This window comes from Neoarius graeffei, chromosome 11, assembly GCF_027579695.1.
Source record: "Neoarius graeffei isolate fNeoGra1 chromosome 11, fNeoGra1.pri, whole genome shotgun sequence".
NCBI lineage: Eukaryota > Metazoa > Chordata > Actinopteri > Siluriformes > Ariidae > Neoarius > Neoarius graeffei.
Genome location: NC_083579.1, coordinates 43,385,079 through 43,403,668, shown reverse-complemented (window position 1 = coordinate 43,403,668; position 18,590 = coordinate 43,385,079). Strand labels below are relative to the sequence as shown.

Here is an 18,590-nt window from a genome sequence, read left to right as displayed (position 1 = left end):
TTTAATCTTGAACTGTTTATTTGTTTGTTCTTTTAAAAATGATATCCGAGTAATGGCGGCATTTCTGTGAGAGAAATTTTAAATATAAAAATATAAGACAATCCTCATAGTACAAGGCAATCCTCAATGAAAGTGGGTGGAGTCAAACAACAACAACAACAACAAACAACAACAGACAATAAAAAAAAAATCCTCACATCACTGTGCAAACTGTTTATACATACAGAACACTTCCAAAAAACATGTCATACTTCCTGATAAATTATTTAAATAGCACATATCTACAAACATGAAACTACATCTTCAAATACATCAAACATCAATAATAACTTATTACTTAAAAATGCATCATTCACCAAGCACAACATTTAAAAAAATCATTTATGCCCTGTTGGGGTATTTTATTCAGCAAAATATTTTGTATTATATACATTTTGAAAAACATACGATTGTATTACACTTGCTAACTAAATAAAAATGTAACTGAATTATATTATAGTATGAGGTATTATTTGTATATCTTTCCTTGCTGTTTAGAATGCAGAGCATAGTATAAGCATGACTAAAAACTACAAAATGGTTTGGATTTTGGATTTTTAAAAAAATCTATTATTATTATTATTATTATTATTATTATTATTATTACTTAAAATAAATTCTACTACAAAGATCCAGTTTGTTCTCAATGTTTTCTGAAATATATCTAGATGTTTGTACACACACACACGCACGCATGCACGCACGCACGCACACGGGGTGACAATAATAATGAACTGAAATGTCTATCTTCCTGTTACATAGTAACAGGCAATACTTTTTTTTAAGTTTTGAAACATTGATGACAAAGGTCCCTTTAACCCTGAGAACATCAGTATGTATTTAATGCCTCTAGAAAAGGGCAAGTGGCTTCTCAGTTAGCACACATCCATCAAGTGGGGTTTTTCTGATAAACATTCATATAGAAAACACTCATTTGCTTGAAGTAAGAGACAGTCCATTTCTGTTGAGAACTAGGACATAGAACTGTGACTTTACTTCATATTATGAGAGGTTTCTTTCTCTCAGGATCATAGTCCACAGCAGATATGTCCATTTAAATTATCAACAATAACTCTTCTTTTTTGGTCCTCACTAACAGGATATCAGTTTAGAAATGGAGAAGTCTTAAAGGTCTTGTTTCCTTGTTCCATACACAGATGACGATTTACCTGCAGGTATATGATCGTCATTTAGCTGGTGTCAATTCAAAGGTCAAATGATCTTGTAACTTTCCTTTTGTTGCCTTGGTCCCACCATAACAGAGTTCCTTAGGCCTTGTCTCACACACATTTATATGTCTTGGTTGATAACAAAAAAAAGGAAAAAAGTGACGACACATTCTTAAAAAGTCATCCTCTTTAGACATCTGAAAGAAAAGGGCAGCCAAAACAAATATTAGTACACCAATCTTTCAAGTACTTGCATCTGAAGTATACTCATATTTTAATGTAATTTCTGGAAAAAATGAATCATGTAAATTACCTCTACATTCATATTTGAGGTCTGAGAAGTAAACCATCTCCTGAGAGAAGACAAAGAGGCCAAGTCTTCCACCAGCATATGTCTCATCATATATATTTCCAGAATCTGCCATAATTTTCTTGCCTTCATACATGACGACTCTGAGGGGAAAAACAAACAAACAAAAAAAAACAGAATGATGAGCGTATGTGAGCTGTGGGTTTTCTCTTTGTCATAAAAGGAAATGTTTTAAGATGGACACTAACCTGATAAGTCCACTACTGGGTCTATGGATCAGGTGCCATCTGTAGGCAGTGAAATCCTTCCAGCCAATTTTCTTGGGGTCATGCCACAAAGTGCGCACCTGAAATTTAAGATGATCCAAATGATATGTAATTATTGCAATCCTCAATAAAAGATCTTGCCTAGCATTTTTCAGGGATGAATGCTATTTACCTGTCCTACTGTATCTCCTGTATGCCACAAAGCATTCCTAAGGTGTTCTCCTGGACCTGTGGTGGAATTGACCACTTTGATGGACAATCCAGAGTAGCCCTGAGCTTTTGTGGGTGTTTGAGACCAGTAGGTCTGTGTGATCTGTTTCCACATCACCACATAGAAGCGGGAGCTGGACTGATAGCCGAATACAAAGCCAGCATAATCATCATCTCTGTCGGTATTGATGAAGAAGGTTCCACTAAAGTCCACTGCATTAAACTCGTCATATCCTGAGAGAAAACAGAAGAAAATGATGGTTAAATTATGCCCTCATTGATGGTTTACTATATTCAGTTGAATATTTCAGGTACTTACCAACAGCAATGCCAGGGTCACAGTTGACTGTCTGAAGAAGCTCTTTACCCTTATGGCGGACCACCCAGTTAGGGTCAATTTGTGAAGTTCCTTTAGGGTCTAGAGGAACCATCTGGAACCTAGTGAAATCTGTTTCACTGATGGCAAAGTTCTCTGGACAAACATCCAGAATATCAGGGATATTGTCTTGGTCAAAGTCATGCTTGCAAGCATCACCACGTCCATTACCTAGGAAAAAAAAAATGCAATATTCATGTCAACAAACAAACAAAAACTAATCCAAAAACCAAGTCATAAATTTTGATGTGATTAGAATTGTATTTACCATCAGAGTCTAACTGATCTGGATTAAAGACCAGTCTACAGTTGTCTCTCTCATCAGGCACACCATCATTGTCATCATCGTGGTCACATGCATCACCCTTGCCATCCTTGTCATGATCAACCTGGTTGGCATTGGAGATGTATGGGCAGTTGTCCAGATTATTCTGGTGACCATCGTCGTCAATGTCCTGATTGCTGTCACATTTGTCACCCACATTATCTGAATCAGAGTCAATCTGTAGGAGGAAAATAATGAATGAAGCTGTTGTGCAGACCATCATTGTGAAGGGCTGTTAATTGGTTTTGTAATGCCTCAGTAATTCAGTGGTTATTTTCATGAAATGTCATTCTGTCTTCAGTCCTACATGGATAGAGGTGCATTCATGGCTCATGATAGAATACCACAATAAAAAATTCTGCCTGTTTGACTTCTATTCTAGATTATATCTTTGTTCAGTTCTATCTACTTAGACATGCTCAAATATGGGTTATACAAGTACAACTCTGGTCTGGCGCATGCAAAGCAGTGCTTTTACGGTTTGAACATTTTGTGTTGACCTACATTCCAATGTGGCACAAAATGTCACTGACAAAATACGTCAGGAATAGAGAGTGAGTTACCTGATCAGGGTTGTGCTCCAAAGGACAGTTGTCACAGTGGTCTCCAACTCCATCTTGGTCAGTGTCTCTCTGGTCAACATTGTACACGTATGGGCAGTTGTCGTTTTCATTCAGAATACCTGAGCAATGAATCGTTTCATTAGCAAGGGTATCTTTGGACTGTTCCCTGTTATGCATTTGTTAAGCTTGTTAAGCTTTACTCTTACCATCACCATCGATATCAATTGCACAAGCATCGCCTTCTCCATTTTTGTCCGTGTCAATCTGGTCTGTATTGCTGTTATATGGGCAGTTATCACAGCGGTCACCAACTTCATCTTGGTCTTGGTCAAATTGTCTTGGATTGAAGACAAATTGGCAGTTGTCCTGTTTCAGACAGAAACATGTTTAACACTGAAACATTCTGTGCATGTCGAAGAGATGTAGTAAAGCAACCATTTAAACATCTGGGGCCCATTTCTCCCCTGTCAACATGAACACTACACCAATGCCGAGAGCTGTATACCACAGACTGCAGGATTCAAAATTCATCTGTGCTGGAATTTAAGATTTGGCTCTGAGGGATGTGCTATTTATTTGTCCAGTTCATTTTTCCCCTAAATAGAACTTTAAATCATACATATAAAACCAAAGGGTTTTAGAGCACTGACATTATGCCTGTTATTGTTATTGCTGGTAGACTAATTCATGCCTCCAAGCCTCTTCTTTCTTTCCTGCTGTACTTTGCATAAACAAGCATTGCATAGGAGTGGAAAAAGTGTCTTCAACTCACCCTCTCATCAGGGATCCCATCATTGTCATCATCATGATCACAAGCATCCCCAGTTCCATCTTTGTCATAGTCCTCTTGCCCAGAGTTGGGAAGGTCAGGGCAGTTGTCCTAAAAGATAGTTTGGATTAAGGGGTTGCAACCTCAAGGCGAAATGGTTTCTAAGCATACAATCAAGAAGACCGTTACCTTCTTGCAGTGGTAGGTGGCATTCTCAACACAGTGTAGATTAGCATTGGGCCAGCCATCCAGGTCAGTGTCCTCTCCACATATATAACCATTACCAGCATAGCCTGGCTTGCATTCGCAGCGAAACATGACGTCAGAGTAAACGCCCAAATAAATACAATTGGCCTTTTTGTTACAGTTATGACTGCCATCTTCACATGGGTTCCTTGGCTCACAGACCTAGAGGAGATATGACATGACTTAGTCTTATTCTCTACACATAAATGAGCAGGATGAGAACTGTCAGTATTTCTTACCCTAATTCAGCACTTATCAAACTAGGGGTTGCACAGAAATCTCTGAACGTTCTGATAAGTATCTTGATTTAGTAAATTTTTAACTATATCAGCTATTAAAAGTGGCATGTGTTTAAAATAGTCAATGTTATTAAAATTGAATTCTTCCCAGGCAGTCACAAATAATATAACAAGTTTGCTTTAATAATCATCAGAGAAGCCCCAGGCCTCTATCTAATGTGAGGAGGGGGGAGACTGCAGTGACACCATCCACAAAGCCCCATTTCAGAACCACTATTCCCAAAGGCTTAAGTAAACTCTGGCAAAATATACAGGTGTTCATAAACTGAATCAGATCTACTGATGGACTCTACACCGTACAGGTCTGAAGAACAACACTGCAGGACATTGTTATCAAAACATCTCTCACCTGTTTGTTGGCCATTGCTTGCTCACTGCTCCTGCCGAACGGCTGATTTCCAGAGTAGCGAGGAGGACATGGTAGGCAGTTATAGCCCGGACTTGTGTTCTCACAACGATGGACTCCATTGAGTGTGAAGCAAGTGTCAGGAACCATTTTGCACTGCACAAAGTTTACACTCAGTAAGCCATGTTATTATAAATGTGACATAATACATACTATATTTTTCTTCACAATGTTCATACTTCATCAATGTCTTCACAATGGATTCCATCTCCAGTAAACCCAACTGGACACCCCCCACACTTCCAGGAGCCATCAGGAAAGCTGGTGCACTTTGCACCAGCAAAGCAAGGGTTGGACAGACAGCCATCTTTAAAAAAAAAAATCATGAAAATCAGTTTTTGGGAATGGGACAATTTTGGGAATAGAAGACAAACTATTAAAAGCGAGTGCCTTGCTTACCAATGGGACAGTCTTGAGAGTTGCACCTGCGGGTATCTTTGGAATCACCTATGCACTCTTTTCCACCATATTTGGGAACAGGATTGTTACAAAGGCGATGTCTGTTCTGATGTCCACCATTACAAGTGACAGAGCAAGAGTCCCAAAGTGACCATGGCCCCCAGCCTCCATTGACTAAGCCACAGATTGGGAGGGAAACAAAATTTCAGTCTTCAAGAGCAATTTATGTGTCCTTAAATACGTAGATAAACTTTACACTGTTGTACAGTGCAAACAATAACTTCAAATACTTGTTTTATATAAAGATATGGCAATTTCTTACTTGGGCAATGGGACATCTTGCATGGTTCTGTCTGTCTGCCTTCTCCTTGACAGTCTTTGCCTCCCATTTGTGGGGTGGGTGAGTTACAGAGGCGGATGCGAGTGATGACACCCGTGCCACAGGTCACTGAACATGAGGACCAGGGAGACCAGTAGCTCCAGCCTCCATCTTGCTTGACTGCAATACAAAATTTGAACCTGGATCAGCCTTGCTTTCTGTTATATCAAAATTTGCATGTTGTGAAAATAAAATGTTTTCATGTAAAAACATTGTGTGGATAATTGGTTGCTCCATAGTGAATAGGTACAGATTAGGCCTAAATGATGCAAGTTCCCCCATGCATTATGACTTACAGCGTTTGTCACATTCCTGCAGGTAGCAGTCTCTGGTCTGCACTGAGGTACCCGTACAGTTGCTGTTGATGCGATCACATGAGCGCCCACGCTGCTGGATGCCACGGCCACAGGTCACTGAGCAGTGCGTCCACTCGGACCAGGGAGACCAGCCATCATCAGTGGTATTCGCTAAAGAGGGAGAAGGGGAAAAAGCATTGGTTAGAACAGATCCCAGTTGTTTTAAATAATATATTAATAAAGAGTTTAGACAAACACATTCATATTATGGAACAATGTACTGACAACATTAAAAAATGCTTAACTTACAAGGTCCACAATATGGGCAGCATTCACCATCAGGCACAATGGCATTAGCACAAGGCATGACAGGGCAGGAGGTTTCCCGGCAAATAGTGGCAGAGTTCTGTGGTATAGAATACTGCATTTAGTCCAGATTATGAAGCTTTACAAAGAATAAACAGAATAACAGATACAATAAATGTATTTGGCACTTGACCTTTGGCCTCCATAGGGCAGCCCCTATCAGTATAGTCTAGGTTGAATACCTGCGCTGAGGTGTGTGGTTAGATAGAGCGGGGAGCACAGTGTGAGCACATTGTGTACACATGATGCATAAGAGCTCTATAATAGGTAAAACAGTGTACCACTTATTTCTGTGTTGTGATTTTTTTTAGCAAATTAAGCAATTATGTAGAGTTTATTACTGTGAGTGAAAAACTTTTTCATTGTTCAACCAACTTCCTGCTTGCAAAACAGCACAATCAAGTCAGATGATCGCCACTCAGTTTTGTAGTGAATCTCTGCAGCCTAATATGGTTGAAATGCTTACCAAGAAAATAAATTATCAATATTCAAGCACTCGCTTCTAATCACAGACAAGATTGACTAATGTGCTGGTGCTTTGTGGGCACCAAAATGACTGCAAAGTTCACACAGCCACAAGCTTCCATTTACACCTCATTCTAACCCTTGTCTTCTGTCTGTCAGAACTGGCCAGCTTACTGAAACTCGTGGAATATATTAGAAAGATGGGGGGAATTAAATGGAAGCATCAAAACAATGCTAGCTTTTAACTATTTGAACTGATAGTCAATAGCGGTCTGTTTGATTGGAACATCTGCTAAAACGTCATTCAGATCCAGCTGCAGGCTTACCTGACAGGTGCAGTGGGTGCAGCTGTCCACTGTCCACTCATCCTTGTCTTTGTAGACAACGCCATTATGAAGGCACACCCCACTGGAGTTCTTAATTCTGGTCTTTATTAGAGCATTTTCTGCAGTCTGGAAATGCACAAATTGAGCATTATGTTTTAGCTGATCTACTGCATTGAGGATGGCAAGTACTGAGTGAAGCATAAGAATGGCAGAAGGAATAACGAGAGATCATTTTTATTTGTATGAGGTTAAGGTATGGCACAGAGAAGGATGTAAACGTGGCTCAAGTAGCTCAGCAGTTGAATAGAGAGATGGAGAGAGAGACAAAGAGACAGCACATGCGAAGAACAGCTGTTTCTAATACTCACCACTTGGTGGAGCTGGTTTGACAGTTGCTTAACAACCACACCAAGTCCCTTGAGCTCCTTAAACATGCCGGCCAAGTCTTCACAAGAGAAGCCACAGATGTCCTGGAGATCTGAATCAGAAAGACATTGGAAAAATGTTTGTTCTGAAACTCTACAGGCCAGCAAAGATTGCAGAGTATGAAGAATGAAAGAATGGGGAAAAGCCTACCTTTGGTCTTGCGTCCAGTGTAATCTGTGCGTAAAGCTGGACTGGAGCCATTCACTGGGTTGTCAAGGGTCACGACGTCAATGATGAAGGAGGCTGTCCAGAGAACAAACACTGATGTTGGCACTGCTTACTCTAGCTTTGAACAAAAGATGATTCATTTCAAAACTATGTGGGGTTTTCGTGATTAGAGTAATTACTTACAGCGCTCACATCCTATGTTGCGAAGGATTGTCTCCAAAGTGGTTCTAAATACAAAGCGTGCATTCTGGAGCACTCCCTGCAGAGAAAATTTACAAATAGTGAGCTTGTGAGAGAGGAAAAAAAAGTGCAGGTTCCTGTGTTACTTGCAATTATTTAATAGTGCTGTCAGAAAGGGAGCCGTTAAAACAGTGCTTTCAGTCAACCTGGGAAGCAGGGCCCTCCAGGCAGTCCACATTTTTTACTTTCACCCAGCTCAAACAATTTGGACAATCAGGAATACCCCCCCCCAAAAAAAAAAGTGGATTGGGATTTCAATAGATTAAATATTGATTTAATCAAGTTCATGACATGCAATAAAAATGTAATATCAGCTCACAATAAACTATCCCACTGAACCAGATATGTTCTCCCATTTCTAATATATAAAGTGCACAATATATTTAATCAGCATAGAATATAATGAAAATACTCTCCATGAGTGGAGTGGTTATATATATATATATATATATATATATATATATATATATATATATATATATATATATATATATATATATATATATATATATATATATATATTCGATGGTTGACAATTTATCTAGATAGGTTTATAGGTGATGTCTGTATGCTTGTAGATAGTTTGTTTCTACAGACAGTGAAAACATTTTAGACTGTGAAACAGACTGGGAAAATGCCAGAGTCTGAACAAATCTGAGGAGTAAAATTCTCTACCCTGAGGAAAATAAATAACCCAAGATAACCAAGCACTGCTGGGTGCCTTATTAGAGGAATATAAGTTCAGAAAGACCTACCATAAATCTGTTTTTCACTGCTCCTTTTCCAATCCTAAGGAAAGAGACTTCAGCCACATCTGGTGTCAGAATCTGGTGGATCGGCACATCTAGTTCTCTTGTGTTTATCTCTTCACAACCGATATAGAGCTGTGCACGGTCCTCCTGCACGAACAGGGTGATGTTCATCCAGCTGCCGGTGGCCAGCTGTGCATCTTCAATTGAGACCTCATGGTGCCCGCTTGCTGTGGCATAAATCAGATCTAAAGTATTGGCAATCCCATTTGAGACAAGCTCAAAAACAGAACCAGAGCCATCTCTCCTCTCTATGGAGAATATGCTGCCCCTGGTCTTCTTAGCTTGCTTGATGTTGGCCACGAATAGGAAGCCTTTTTCCTCTTGGATGGAGTAAATGAGATCCCTGAAGAAGCTCTCAGGCATGAGAGGGATCAGGTTGGGGTTGAGGATTTTGTAGGCAGGGCTGTAAGGGTCAGGTCCCTTTACTAGGCTCACCCCATGGTGTTTTTTATGTACCTTTATGAGTTCAAATAAATCATATGCACTGTTGTCTTCTCGGCTCTCTGAAAGCACAAACAAACATGCTCAGTGATCTGTAATGATCTCAGTGATCTGTAGTGATCTGTAGGCTACTCGTGAGATGCTTGGACAGCTCCGTTACCAGATCGTTACATTTCAGCAAGGAGTTAAGGCTGATATAATATAAAGAAATGGAAGTTTTAGTTCTCACCTGCTATTCCACTGCCTTGTGAACTCCACAGCATCAGCAGTAAACACAACGTGGTCAGCATCATGATCAGACCACAACACAACTGTACTGAGAGCAAACAATAAATATACTTATAGATTCACTATTTAAAACTATTTCTTTTATATTCTTTGACACACTATGAACTATGATCAGTGCTTTTTCATTCATTCATTCATTTATTTATTTAAGTTCCACTCATAGCTATATTGTACTATATTTAACTTTGGATAACTCACCTGAAGAACTGAAGAACAGATATCCCTAAAAAAATAATAAAGTGGATAAAAAAAGTGCTCTGCTTTTTAAATCCTTTTGTTTCTGAGTCTCGAACTCCGTAAGCCTAAAATCCAACAAGATGATTTAAATACAAAGTTACTAAGTATTTCCTTCAAACTTTATCCAGTAGGCTCTGTAGGCTATTCATTCATACTGCAGTTTCCTTACGAAGTTCAGATCTGAGCCTTTACTACAGACTTCAGTACAGAGCAAAGCCTATTTAACCTATTTCTCTACATTCCTAAAATGCCGTCTCAGCCAATCAGAAGCGGTTGGGGGGGAAGCGGGCCGGACTTAGAGATGACGTCACAATGCGGGTAATAACTGAGGAAAATATGCATTCCGTCGCACTTTCCATCAGCGGATAAATATTTTAAAGACGCGCTCAAGCCAAACCCACGTTTCCTGTGAAATTATTCAAAAGGAATAAAATGTCACTGTCAGTTTTATGGTTGTCCTAAACTCTCATAGTCGTGCTTGATTTTGATATTATATTTGATATTTTCAATATTAGGTAGCTTTAATAATTTATAAACACTTAATGTTTAATAACGTGTTTAAAACACACACAAACAATAAATAAATAAAAAAATAAGTTAAGCTGAGTCCCAATTTAAAATCTACATGGCCTAATGGTTAGAGAAGGAGCTTTGGGACCAAAAGGTTGCTGGTTTGATTCCCTGGACCAGCAGGAATAGCTGAAGTGCCCTTGAGCAAGGTACTTGCTGCTCTGGATATGTTGTACATCGCTCTGGATAAGCGTGTCTGCTTAATGTAATAATTGTACTGTATATAATAAAGGTTTCAGAAATATAAGGAGTACACCACATGTCCACTAGAGAGTCTACTTGGCTTCAGCTACTCTAATGGCTTTCTTCTGTAAATAGGCAGAACCTTTATAATCATGAAAAAAACACTTATAAACCTTTACTAATGTATATTATAATCCCTGATCAAATATCTTGCACACTATATAATTCATACTGAACACTACACCTTTAGCTGAAATGTTATACACAGTGGCATGCTTTATTTCTCTCATCTCATCTCATTATCTCTAGCCGCTTTATCCTTCTACAGGGTCGCAGGCAAGCTGGAGCCTATTCCAGCTGACTACGGGTGAAAGGCGGGGTACACCCTGGACAAGTCGCCAGGTCATCACAGGGCCGACACATAGACACAGACAACCATTCACACTCACATTCACACCTACGGTCAATTTAGAGTCACCAGTTAACCTAACCTGCATGTCTTTGGACTGTGGGGGAAACCGGAGCACCCGGAGGAAACCCACGCGGACACGGGGAGAACATGCAAACTCCACACAGAAAGGCCCTCGCCGGCCCCGGGGCTCGAACCCAGGACCTTCTTGCTGTGAGGCGACAGCGCTAACCACTACACCACCGTGCCGCCATGCTTTATTTCTAATGTTATATATAACATATATGGGTTTTTTTTTAATTACATACCATAGATCAGTATTTATACACTCTCAGAAAATAAAGTACATTATTGTATTTTTAACCCTTTGATGCAAAACATGGGTCAAAAGTGACCCGGCTGAGTTTTTATCTTCTATATCTTTGCAATAAATTAATTCCATCATTCAGTATTCAAGGTATTCCTCAATTAACTTGTTTTTGATCATCATCATACGTCCTTATTTTATTTTTCCTTTCTTACTTTTTGAATAAAAACCCTTTTTGTATCACTACCCTTCTAATGCACAACATGGGTCAAAAACGACCTGCATTCATTTTCCAAGTTATTTCATGTATGGCTGAGTGTTTCTATGATATACTTTTGAAATAAATTCATTTTGTCATTTACTTTTCCAAATATGCAGTAAATATCTTGTTTTTGTTTAGCACAAATCATCATTTTTATTTTTCCTTTCTTAAGTTATGAACAAGCACAGCTTTTGTAATTCTACATCAAGTTTACACACACGGGTCAGAAATGACCCGCATGCATTTACTCCAGCGTTTGGTGGGAACTGTGAATTGTGCTTGTGTCAGACATTTCACAGCTCAGCACAGCACCCTTTGCCCATCTAATACATGTAAGTAATGTTTTTCAATTGTTCTAACATTACCTTAGAAAAAAACTGACTATGTTTAGGTTACCTTGAGAGTGAGTAGATTACTTGTCAGAAAGTTACAAGTAATTACTATTAGCTACCTAGTTGTTGACATACTTTAGTTAGCTAATTTTATTGTAGTTGGCTTAGCTAACTACATAGTTAATAAATAAATAACTGGCCCCATTCACTGCTAAAGTAATTACTTGAAACAAATTATTATTATAGTATTAAGACATTTAATTTTAAATCACACTTGGATGACCCATGTGTAGTAATATAAAAAGTATTTTTGTTCATAAAGTAGGAAAGAAAAAATTAAATTAATGATTTGTGGTAATAAAAAACAAGATATTTAAAGAATACTTGGAATATTCAATCATAAAATAAATTGATTTCAAAAGACAGAGCAAAGAAAAACTCAGGCTACATCCACACGACAACGGCAACGAGATGTTATTTAAAAATATATCGCGTCCAAATGGGCAACGATCAGTAAAATATCAGGTCCATATGGCAACGCAACGCTTGCTGAAAACGATGCAATACACATGCCACACCTCTAGGGCCGCTGTAAGACAGTCCCTTCGGAGACACCAGAACAATAGAAGAAGTAAGGACGCATGCGCATAAACTATTATGCGCGAGACTTCATATTAGCCACAAAGTCAGGAAAATCTGTTCGTAAAATTACATTATAATGACCAAATACAATGAAAAGTATTTTTCCAGTCTCACCTGTGAAAGGTAATCCCATGTGATCTCGTTTGGACGGCAAACCTGTTGGTACAGTTAAACGCAGCTAATCTTTATTCTCCGCTTTGACCTATCCAATATGGTGGCGAGGATGACGTATGATTCTACGCGGAAGGCGGCGTCTTTAATGGTCCGGAATAAATTGAATGCTACACGTTGATGGATTAATTTGTTGTTTCTCACCTGTGAAAGGTAATCCCATGTGATCTCGTTTGGACGGTAAACCTGTTGGTACAGTTAAACGCAGCACATGAATCTTTATTCTCCGCTTTGACCTATCCAATATGGCGGCGAGGATGACGTATGATTCTACGCGGAAGGCGGCGTCTTTAATGGTCCGGAATAAATTGAATGCTACACGTTGATGGATTAATTTGCTCTTCTACGCCCTTTTTGAGGAATGTATTGTAGGATTTAAACCCACATCTGAAGAGGTGAGATCGCTCCTTTTTTTCCCTATTTTTGCTGGCGGGATTGACTCTGCCCTTAGGGCAGAGTCTCTCTCACTTTGCACCATTACACAATAAATATTCACAGTGAAAATATTTTGTAAGCGCGTTTCATGAACCAAGTTATAGGATTTGTTGACAACTCGCATCGAGTTCGTTACACTTCTACCCGGCGTGAAGCACTCACAGTCATGTGGTTGTGATGTCATCGTAAACAAATCCGTTCTACTCATCCAGACGACTTCACAACGGCAACGTTGCCAGATCTTTCCACTCTGGAACCCGTTCTCAAAAAGATTGCGTTTTGGGCACTCAAAACGCCGGTGCCGTGTGGATGCCAGGCCGAAACGATAAGCAATTGTATCGGAGTCACCTGAATCTGTTGCCGTGTGGACAGGGCCTCAGTCAGCATGAAATAACCTGGAAAATGAATGCAGGTCATTTTTGACCCATGTTGTGCATTAGAAGGGGTGTGCATATGTTTTGCATCAAAGGGTTAAAGGTACACCGTCTTGTCACTGAGGCAGCACACTCTTAGGTGGGGTTTACATTAGACCGTATCAGCGGATCATCAGATTAACGTTTTTAAAAACGATTAGCGTGCACACAGCAACGCCAATACACGATTCGCGTGCACACAGCAATGCCAATACACGGATATGCTAATCACATGACTAATTCGGCACGCAAGTTGAAATGTGTCAGTGCGGCTCAGCGCTTCCTCCTCAGCGGCTGCGCTCCAAATCACTCCGCCCTGAACAGCGAGTGCCCTCTGGAGGGTGCGCACTCCGGCCCTGCGCATCTCACAGAGCGCGCGAGTGAAGCGCACAAGCAGTGATTCGGGACTGAGCCGCTGTGCGCAAGTCACTTACCACTTGCAAGTGGAAGGATGGCAAGCCTAAAGACAATCATAACTACACAATGGGCAGTATTTGCATCAGTATTTGCAGTATTTTCATACTTTTATACTCTTTAATGAAAGGTGATACAAGGCGGAAGTCCGCGCCGTTTTTCAGCAGTCGCGTCACATGACCAACGCCAGCGAATCAGGAAGGTGGATGTCACAGTGACGTTGTCCAATGACGACGCCAGCTAGAGCTCAGCACAGCGTATCCGCGTATTCTCAATGTTTACACAGCACCGGACCAGACACGATCTGGACTGAATATGTGGACCCTGGCGGATTCCCGTTTCTCGGCGTTTCCAGGCGTTTTAATGTAAACGGACAGTGCATCCGCGAAGAAAACGAGACAGATACGGTCTAATGTAAACTTGGCCTTAGGTACTTCTTTGTACCCTTTATATACTGCTTGGGACCATATATGTACAACCCCAATTCCAAAAAAGTTGGGACACTGTGTAAAACATAAATAAAAACAGAATGTAAAGATTTGCAATACTGGAAACCCTATATTTAATTGAAAATAGTACAAAGACAACAGATCAAATGTTGAAACTGAGAAATTTTATTGTGTTTTAAAAAAATATGCTCATTTTGAATTTGATGTCAGCAACATGTTTCAGAAAAGTTGGGACAGGGGCAACAAAAGACTGAAAGAGTTGTTATGCTAAAAAAAACAAACAAACCCTAATTTGGTTAATTGGCAACAGGTCAGTAAGATAATTGGGTATAAAAAGAGCACCCCAGGGAGGTGGAGTCTCTCAGAAGTAAAGATGGGGAGGGGTTCACAGCTCTGTGAAAGACTGCATGGGCAAACAGTGCAACAATTTAAGAATAATGTTCCTCAATGTAAAATTGCAAAGAATTTGGGGATCACATCATCTATGGTACATAATATCAGTAAAAGATTCAGAGAATCTGGAGAAATCTCTGTATGCAAGAGACAAGGCTGAAAACTGACATTGGATGCCTGTGATCTTCAGGCCCTCAGGAGACACTGCATTAAAAGCAGACACGCGTCTGTAGTGGAAATCACTGTCTGGGCTCAGGAACACTTCAGAAAACCATTGTCTGTGAAAACCATTCATTACTGCATCCACAAATACAAGTTAAAACCAGATATCAATAACAATATCCAGAAACACCACCACCTTCTCTGGGCCCGAGCTCTTTTACAATGGACTTAGATGAAGTGGAAAATTGTCCCGAGGTCTGAAGAATCAAAAGTAGAAATTCTTTTTAGAAATCCTGGACACCACGTCCTCCAGGCTAAAGAGGAGAGGGACCATCCGGCTTGTTATCAGTGCACAGTTCAAAAGCCAGCATCTGTGATGGTATGAGGGTGCATTAGTGCACATGACATGGGTAGCTTGTACATCTGGGAAGGCATCATTAATGTTGAATGATATAAACACGTTTCAGAGCAATATGCTGCCATCCAGATAAAATCTTTTTCAGGGAAGGCCTTCCTTCTTTCAGCAAGACAATGCCAAACTGCTTTGTGCACATATTAAAACTGCATGGCTCTGTAGTAAGAGTCCAGGGGTTCAATTGACCTGCCTGCAATCCAGACCTGTCTCCCACTTAAAACATTTGGCGCATTATGAATCACAAAATATGACAAAGGAGACCCCAAACTGTTGAGCAATTGAAATTGTATATCAGGCAAGAATGGGACAACATTTCTCTTTCAAAACTACAGCAATTGGCCTCTTCAGTTCCCCAATGTTTACAGAGTGTTGTTAAAAGTAGAGGTGATGCAACACAGCGGTAAACACGCCCCGTCCCAGCTTTTTTGAAACGTGTTGCTGACATCAAATTCAAAATGAGCATATATTTTTCAAAAACAATAAAATTTCTCAGTATCAAAATTTGATATTTTGTCTTTGTACTACTTTCAATGATATATAGGGTTTCCATGTTTTGCAAAGTATCACATTGTTTTTATTTACAGTGTACACAGTGTCCCAACTTTTTTTTGGAATTGGGGTTGTATCTTTTTGGCCTTAAAAAGGTAAACATTACCTTGAGGTCCAATAATAAACCCTAGGGGGTACATTTGTGTAGCTTGTACCTTGGGGGACAGAAATGGACTCCTTCTGTACCCCTGTTTCTAACAGTGTATATGTGTTCCCAGGATTAACCTCAGCCCTAATCAGGAAAAAGTGTACTAATTATGGAGACACCTCATGATAAATGCTGCAGGTTCAATAATATGAACCTAAATATGGATACCTTATGGCCGTAGTATTCATTTAATTCAGTCAAGTTTAATTCAATATATGTGTCATGAGAACATTTAAGTATGTATGTCCTTAAACTTGGGGCGGCACGGTGGTGTAGTGGTTAGCGCTGTCGCCTCACAGCAAGAATGTCTGGGTTCGAGCCCCGTGGCCGGTGAGGGCCTTTCTGTGCGGAGTTTGCATGTTCTCCCCGTGTCCATGTGGGTTTCCTCCGGGTGCTCTGGTTTCCCCCACAGTCCAAAGACATGCAGGTTAGGTTAACTGGTGACTCTAAATTGACCATAGGTGTGAATGTGAGTGTGAATGGTTGTCTGTGCCTATGTGTCAGCCCTGTGATGACCTGCCGACTTGTCCAGGGTGTACCCCGTTAAAGCGGCTAGAGATGAGATGTACTTAAACTCAAGTTTCCCCCCTTTTATTATTATTATGAAAAAGAAAATAATATGTTGTAAGAAATGTAAGATATTTTGAGGATTATATCCCACATCCTGGGATTTACAAACCCCTCTGAATGTACTGGAATGGCAATTTTTTTGTTTTTGTATAAATGTATATACTGAGTTTGAGATCAAAACCCAGTGTATACATTTGGGTTTGGGCTTGAGATCAAAAGATGACTATGTGCTGATAAATCAGAATTTCAGCTTTCATTTCCTGATATTTACATCTAGACGTGTTAAACAGGTAGAACATAACTCTTTTTGTTTAAATCCACACATTTTTCAAGTGATCAAAATATTGGAACATGTAACTGACAGATGTTTCTTGTTGCCCAGATTGTCCTGTTAAAGGGATTGTTTAAACAATGAATGGTTCTGAATGTCTACTTTTGGTTTGAGCCATGGGTTTCCCTTGTGAAGACTGCATCTGTTGTTAAAAATGTTAAACCAACATGAAGACAAGAGAGCTGTCTATGGGGAGATAAGCAAGACATTTTGAAGCTGAGAAAAGAGGGAAAGTCAATCAGAGCCACCAATACAACAATCTGGAATGTTCTCAAACAACCAAACAACAAACAGGCTGGTCAAGGAAAACAACAACAGTTGAAGACAGAAACATTGTGAGAGCTATATCGAAAAACCTAAAACAACAGTCAGTGACATCACCAGCAACCTCCACAGGGCAGGGGTGAAGGTACTGTATCACAATCTACCATTTAAAGAAGACTTATAGAGGCCACACCACAAATGCAAACCATTCATCAGCAGTGAGGTCAGGTTGGAATTCACAAAGAAATACAGAGATGAGCCACAAACATTTTGGATCCAAGGTTTAGCTCTTCCAAAGTGATGGAAAAGCAAAAGTGTGGAGAAAGAAAGGATCTGCTTATGATTCAAAACATATGAGCTCATTGGTCAAGCACGGTGGAGGTAGTGTCATGGCTTGGGTTTTGTATGGCTGCTTCAGGAGCTGGCTTACTAATCTTTATTGATGATATAATTCATGATGGTAGCACCAGAATGAATTCACCAGTTCTCTGCTTGGTATTAAATCCTAACACACTCTTTTGTACAGCTCCTCAGATGAAGGTGTGTGTGTGTGTGTGTGTGTGTGTGTGTGTGTGTGTGTGTGTTGAGTTACTGGGCAATATCGTCACTGTGTCTGGAAAATCACAGTGAAACGTAAATGCAGGTATGTTGAGACGTGCCCATGACTTCAGAGGCATAGTTGAGCATAAACATATTTACCAGATTAGGATAGGAGCAGCTTCCTTGCCCATCCTCCCTGTTTGGACAACAGACAAAATTGGCTGCTCACTCTCCAATAGCTCAGAAATACAGCACCGTGTTCAAAACAGGTCTTTCTGTTCAGAATCACTCAACATGACAGACGTAAAATGAAATCTGTTTCTTTTCAGTCCTTTCACACAACCTGACCTAATTTCTGTTTGTATATTATTGTAGCTAAGTTTGTGGTAAAAAAAAAAATTAAATAAATATAATTAAATATATTTTTAAAAATGTCAGACTATGGCATAGTCATTCACTCCACAAACCCCAGAGAGATGTATAAGCAGTGAATTAGACCAGGTCAATTCAGTTAGTTTCTGAGGTGAAATTATTTTAGAAGCCACCATAAAATTGTGGAGTAAAAATGGCTCTGAACTTATTTGTAGCCATTTTTCTAAAGATAGAATTTAAATCCTGAAACCAAATCACAGTTGTGGAAATTGGAATCTTTGGCATAAATAATACAAGGTGGTATTCACTGTATAAAAACTATTACTGTCTACATACAGTAGGCTCTCAGACCAGGCTTTGTACACTTTCCAACAAATTCAAAAACAAAGTGATCAAGCGAATAAGCAGTCCTCAAACTGATAAGCATGCACATCTGGG

The 18,590-nt window shown here is 39.7% G+C and overlaps 1 protein-coding gene across 2 annotated transcripts; it reads right to left on the bottom strand.

Moving 5' to 3' along the window:
* Positions 1-10,001, bottom strand: LOC132894304 (thrombospondin-1-like). 2 transcript variants are annotated; one of them, XM_060933958.1, is made up of 23 exons: positions 9,783-10,001; positions 9,526-9,612; positions 8,799-9,358; positions 7,987-8,062; positions 7,786-7,878; positions 7,578-7,687; positions 7,210-7,335; positions 6,362-6,458; positions 6,053-6,223; positions 5,700-5,876; positions 5,378-5,551; positions 5,158-5,285; positions 4,922-5,074; positions 4,217-4,435; positions 4,031-4,138; positions 3,465-3,624; positions 3,259-3,377; positions 2,639-2,873; positions 2,314-2,541; positions 1,957-2,228; positions 1,767-1,864; positions 1,522-1,661; positions 1-1,405 (listed from the first exon to the last, which is right to left on the bottom strand). In XM_060933958.1, the coding sequence occupies exons 2-23, from the start codon at positions 9,587-9,589 to the stop codon at positions 1,398-1,400; spliced, it is 3,516 nt and encodes a 1,171-aa protein (XP_060789941.1). In that variant the 5' UTR covers positions 9,590-9,612; positions 9,783-10,001; the 3' UTR covers positions 1-1,397. The 2 variants fall into 2 exon arrangements, with proteins under 2 accessions (XP_060789941.1, XP_060789942.1); XM_060933959.1 differs by having other exon boundaries at positions 9,526-9,607.
* Positions 10,002-18,590: the final 8,589 nt, after the last annotated feature.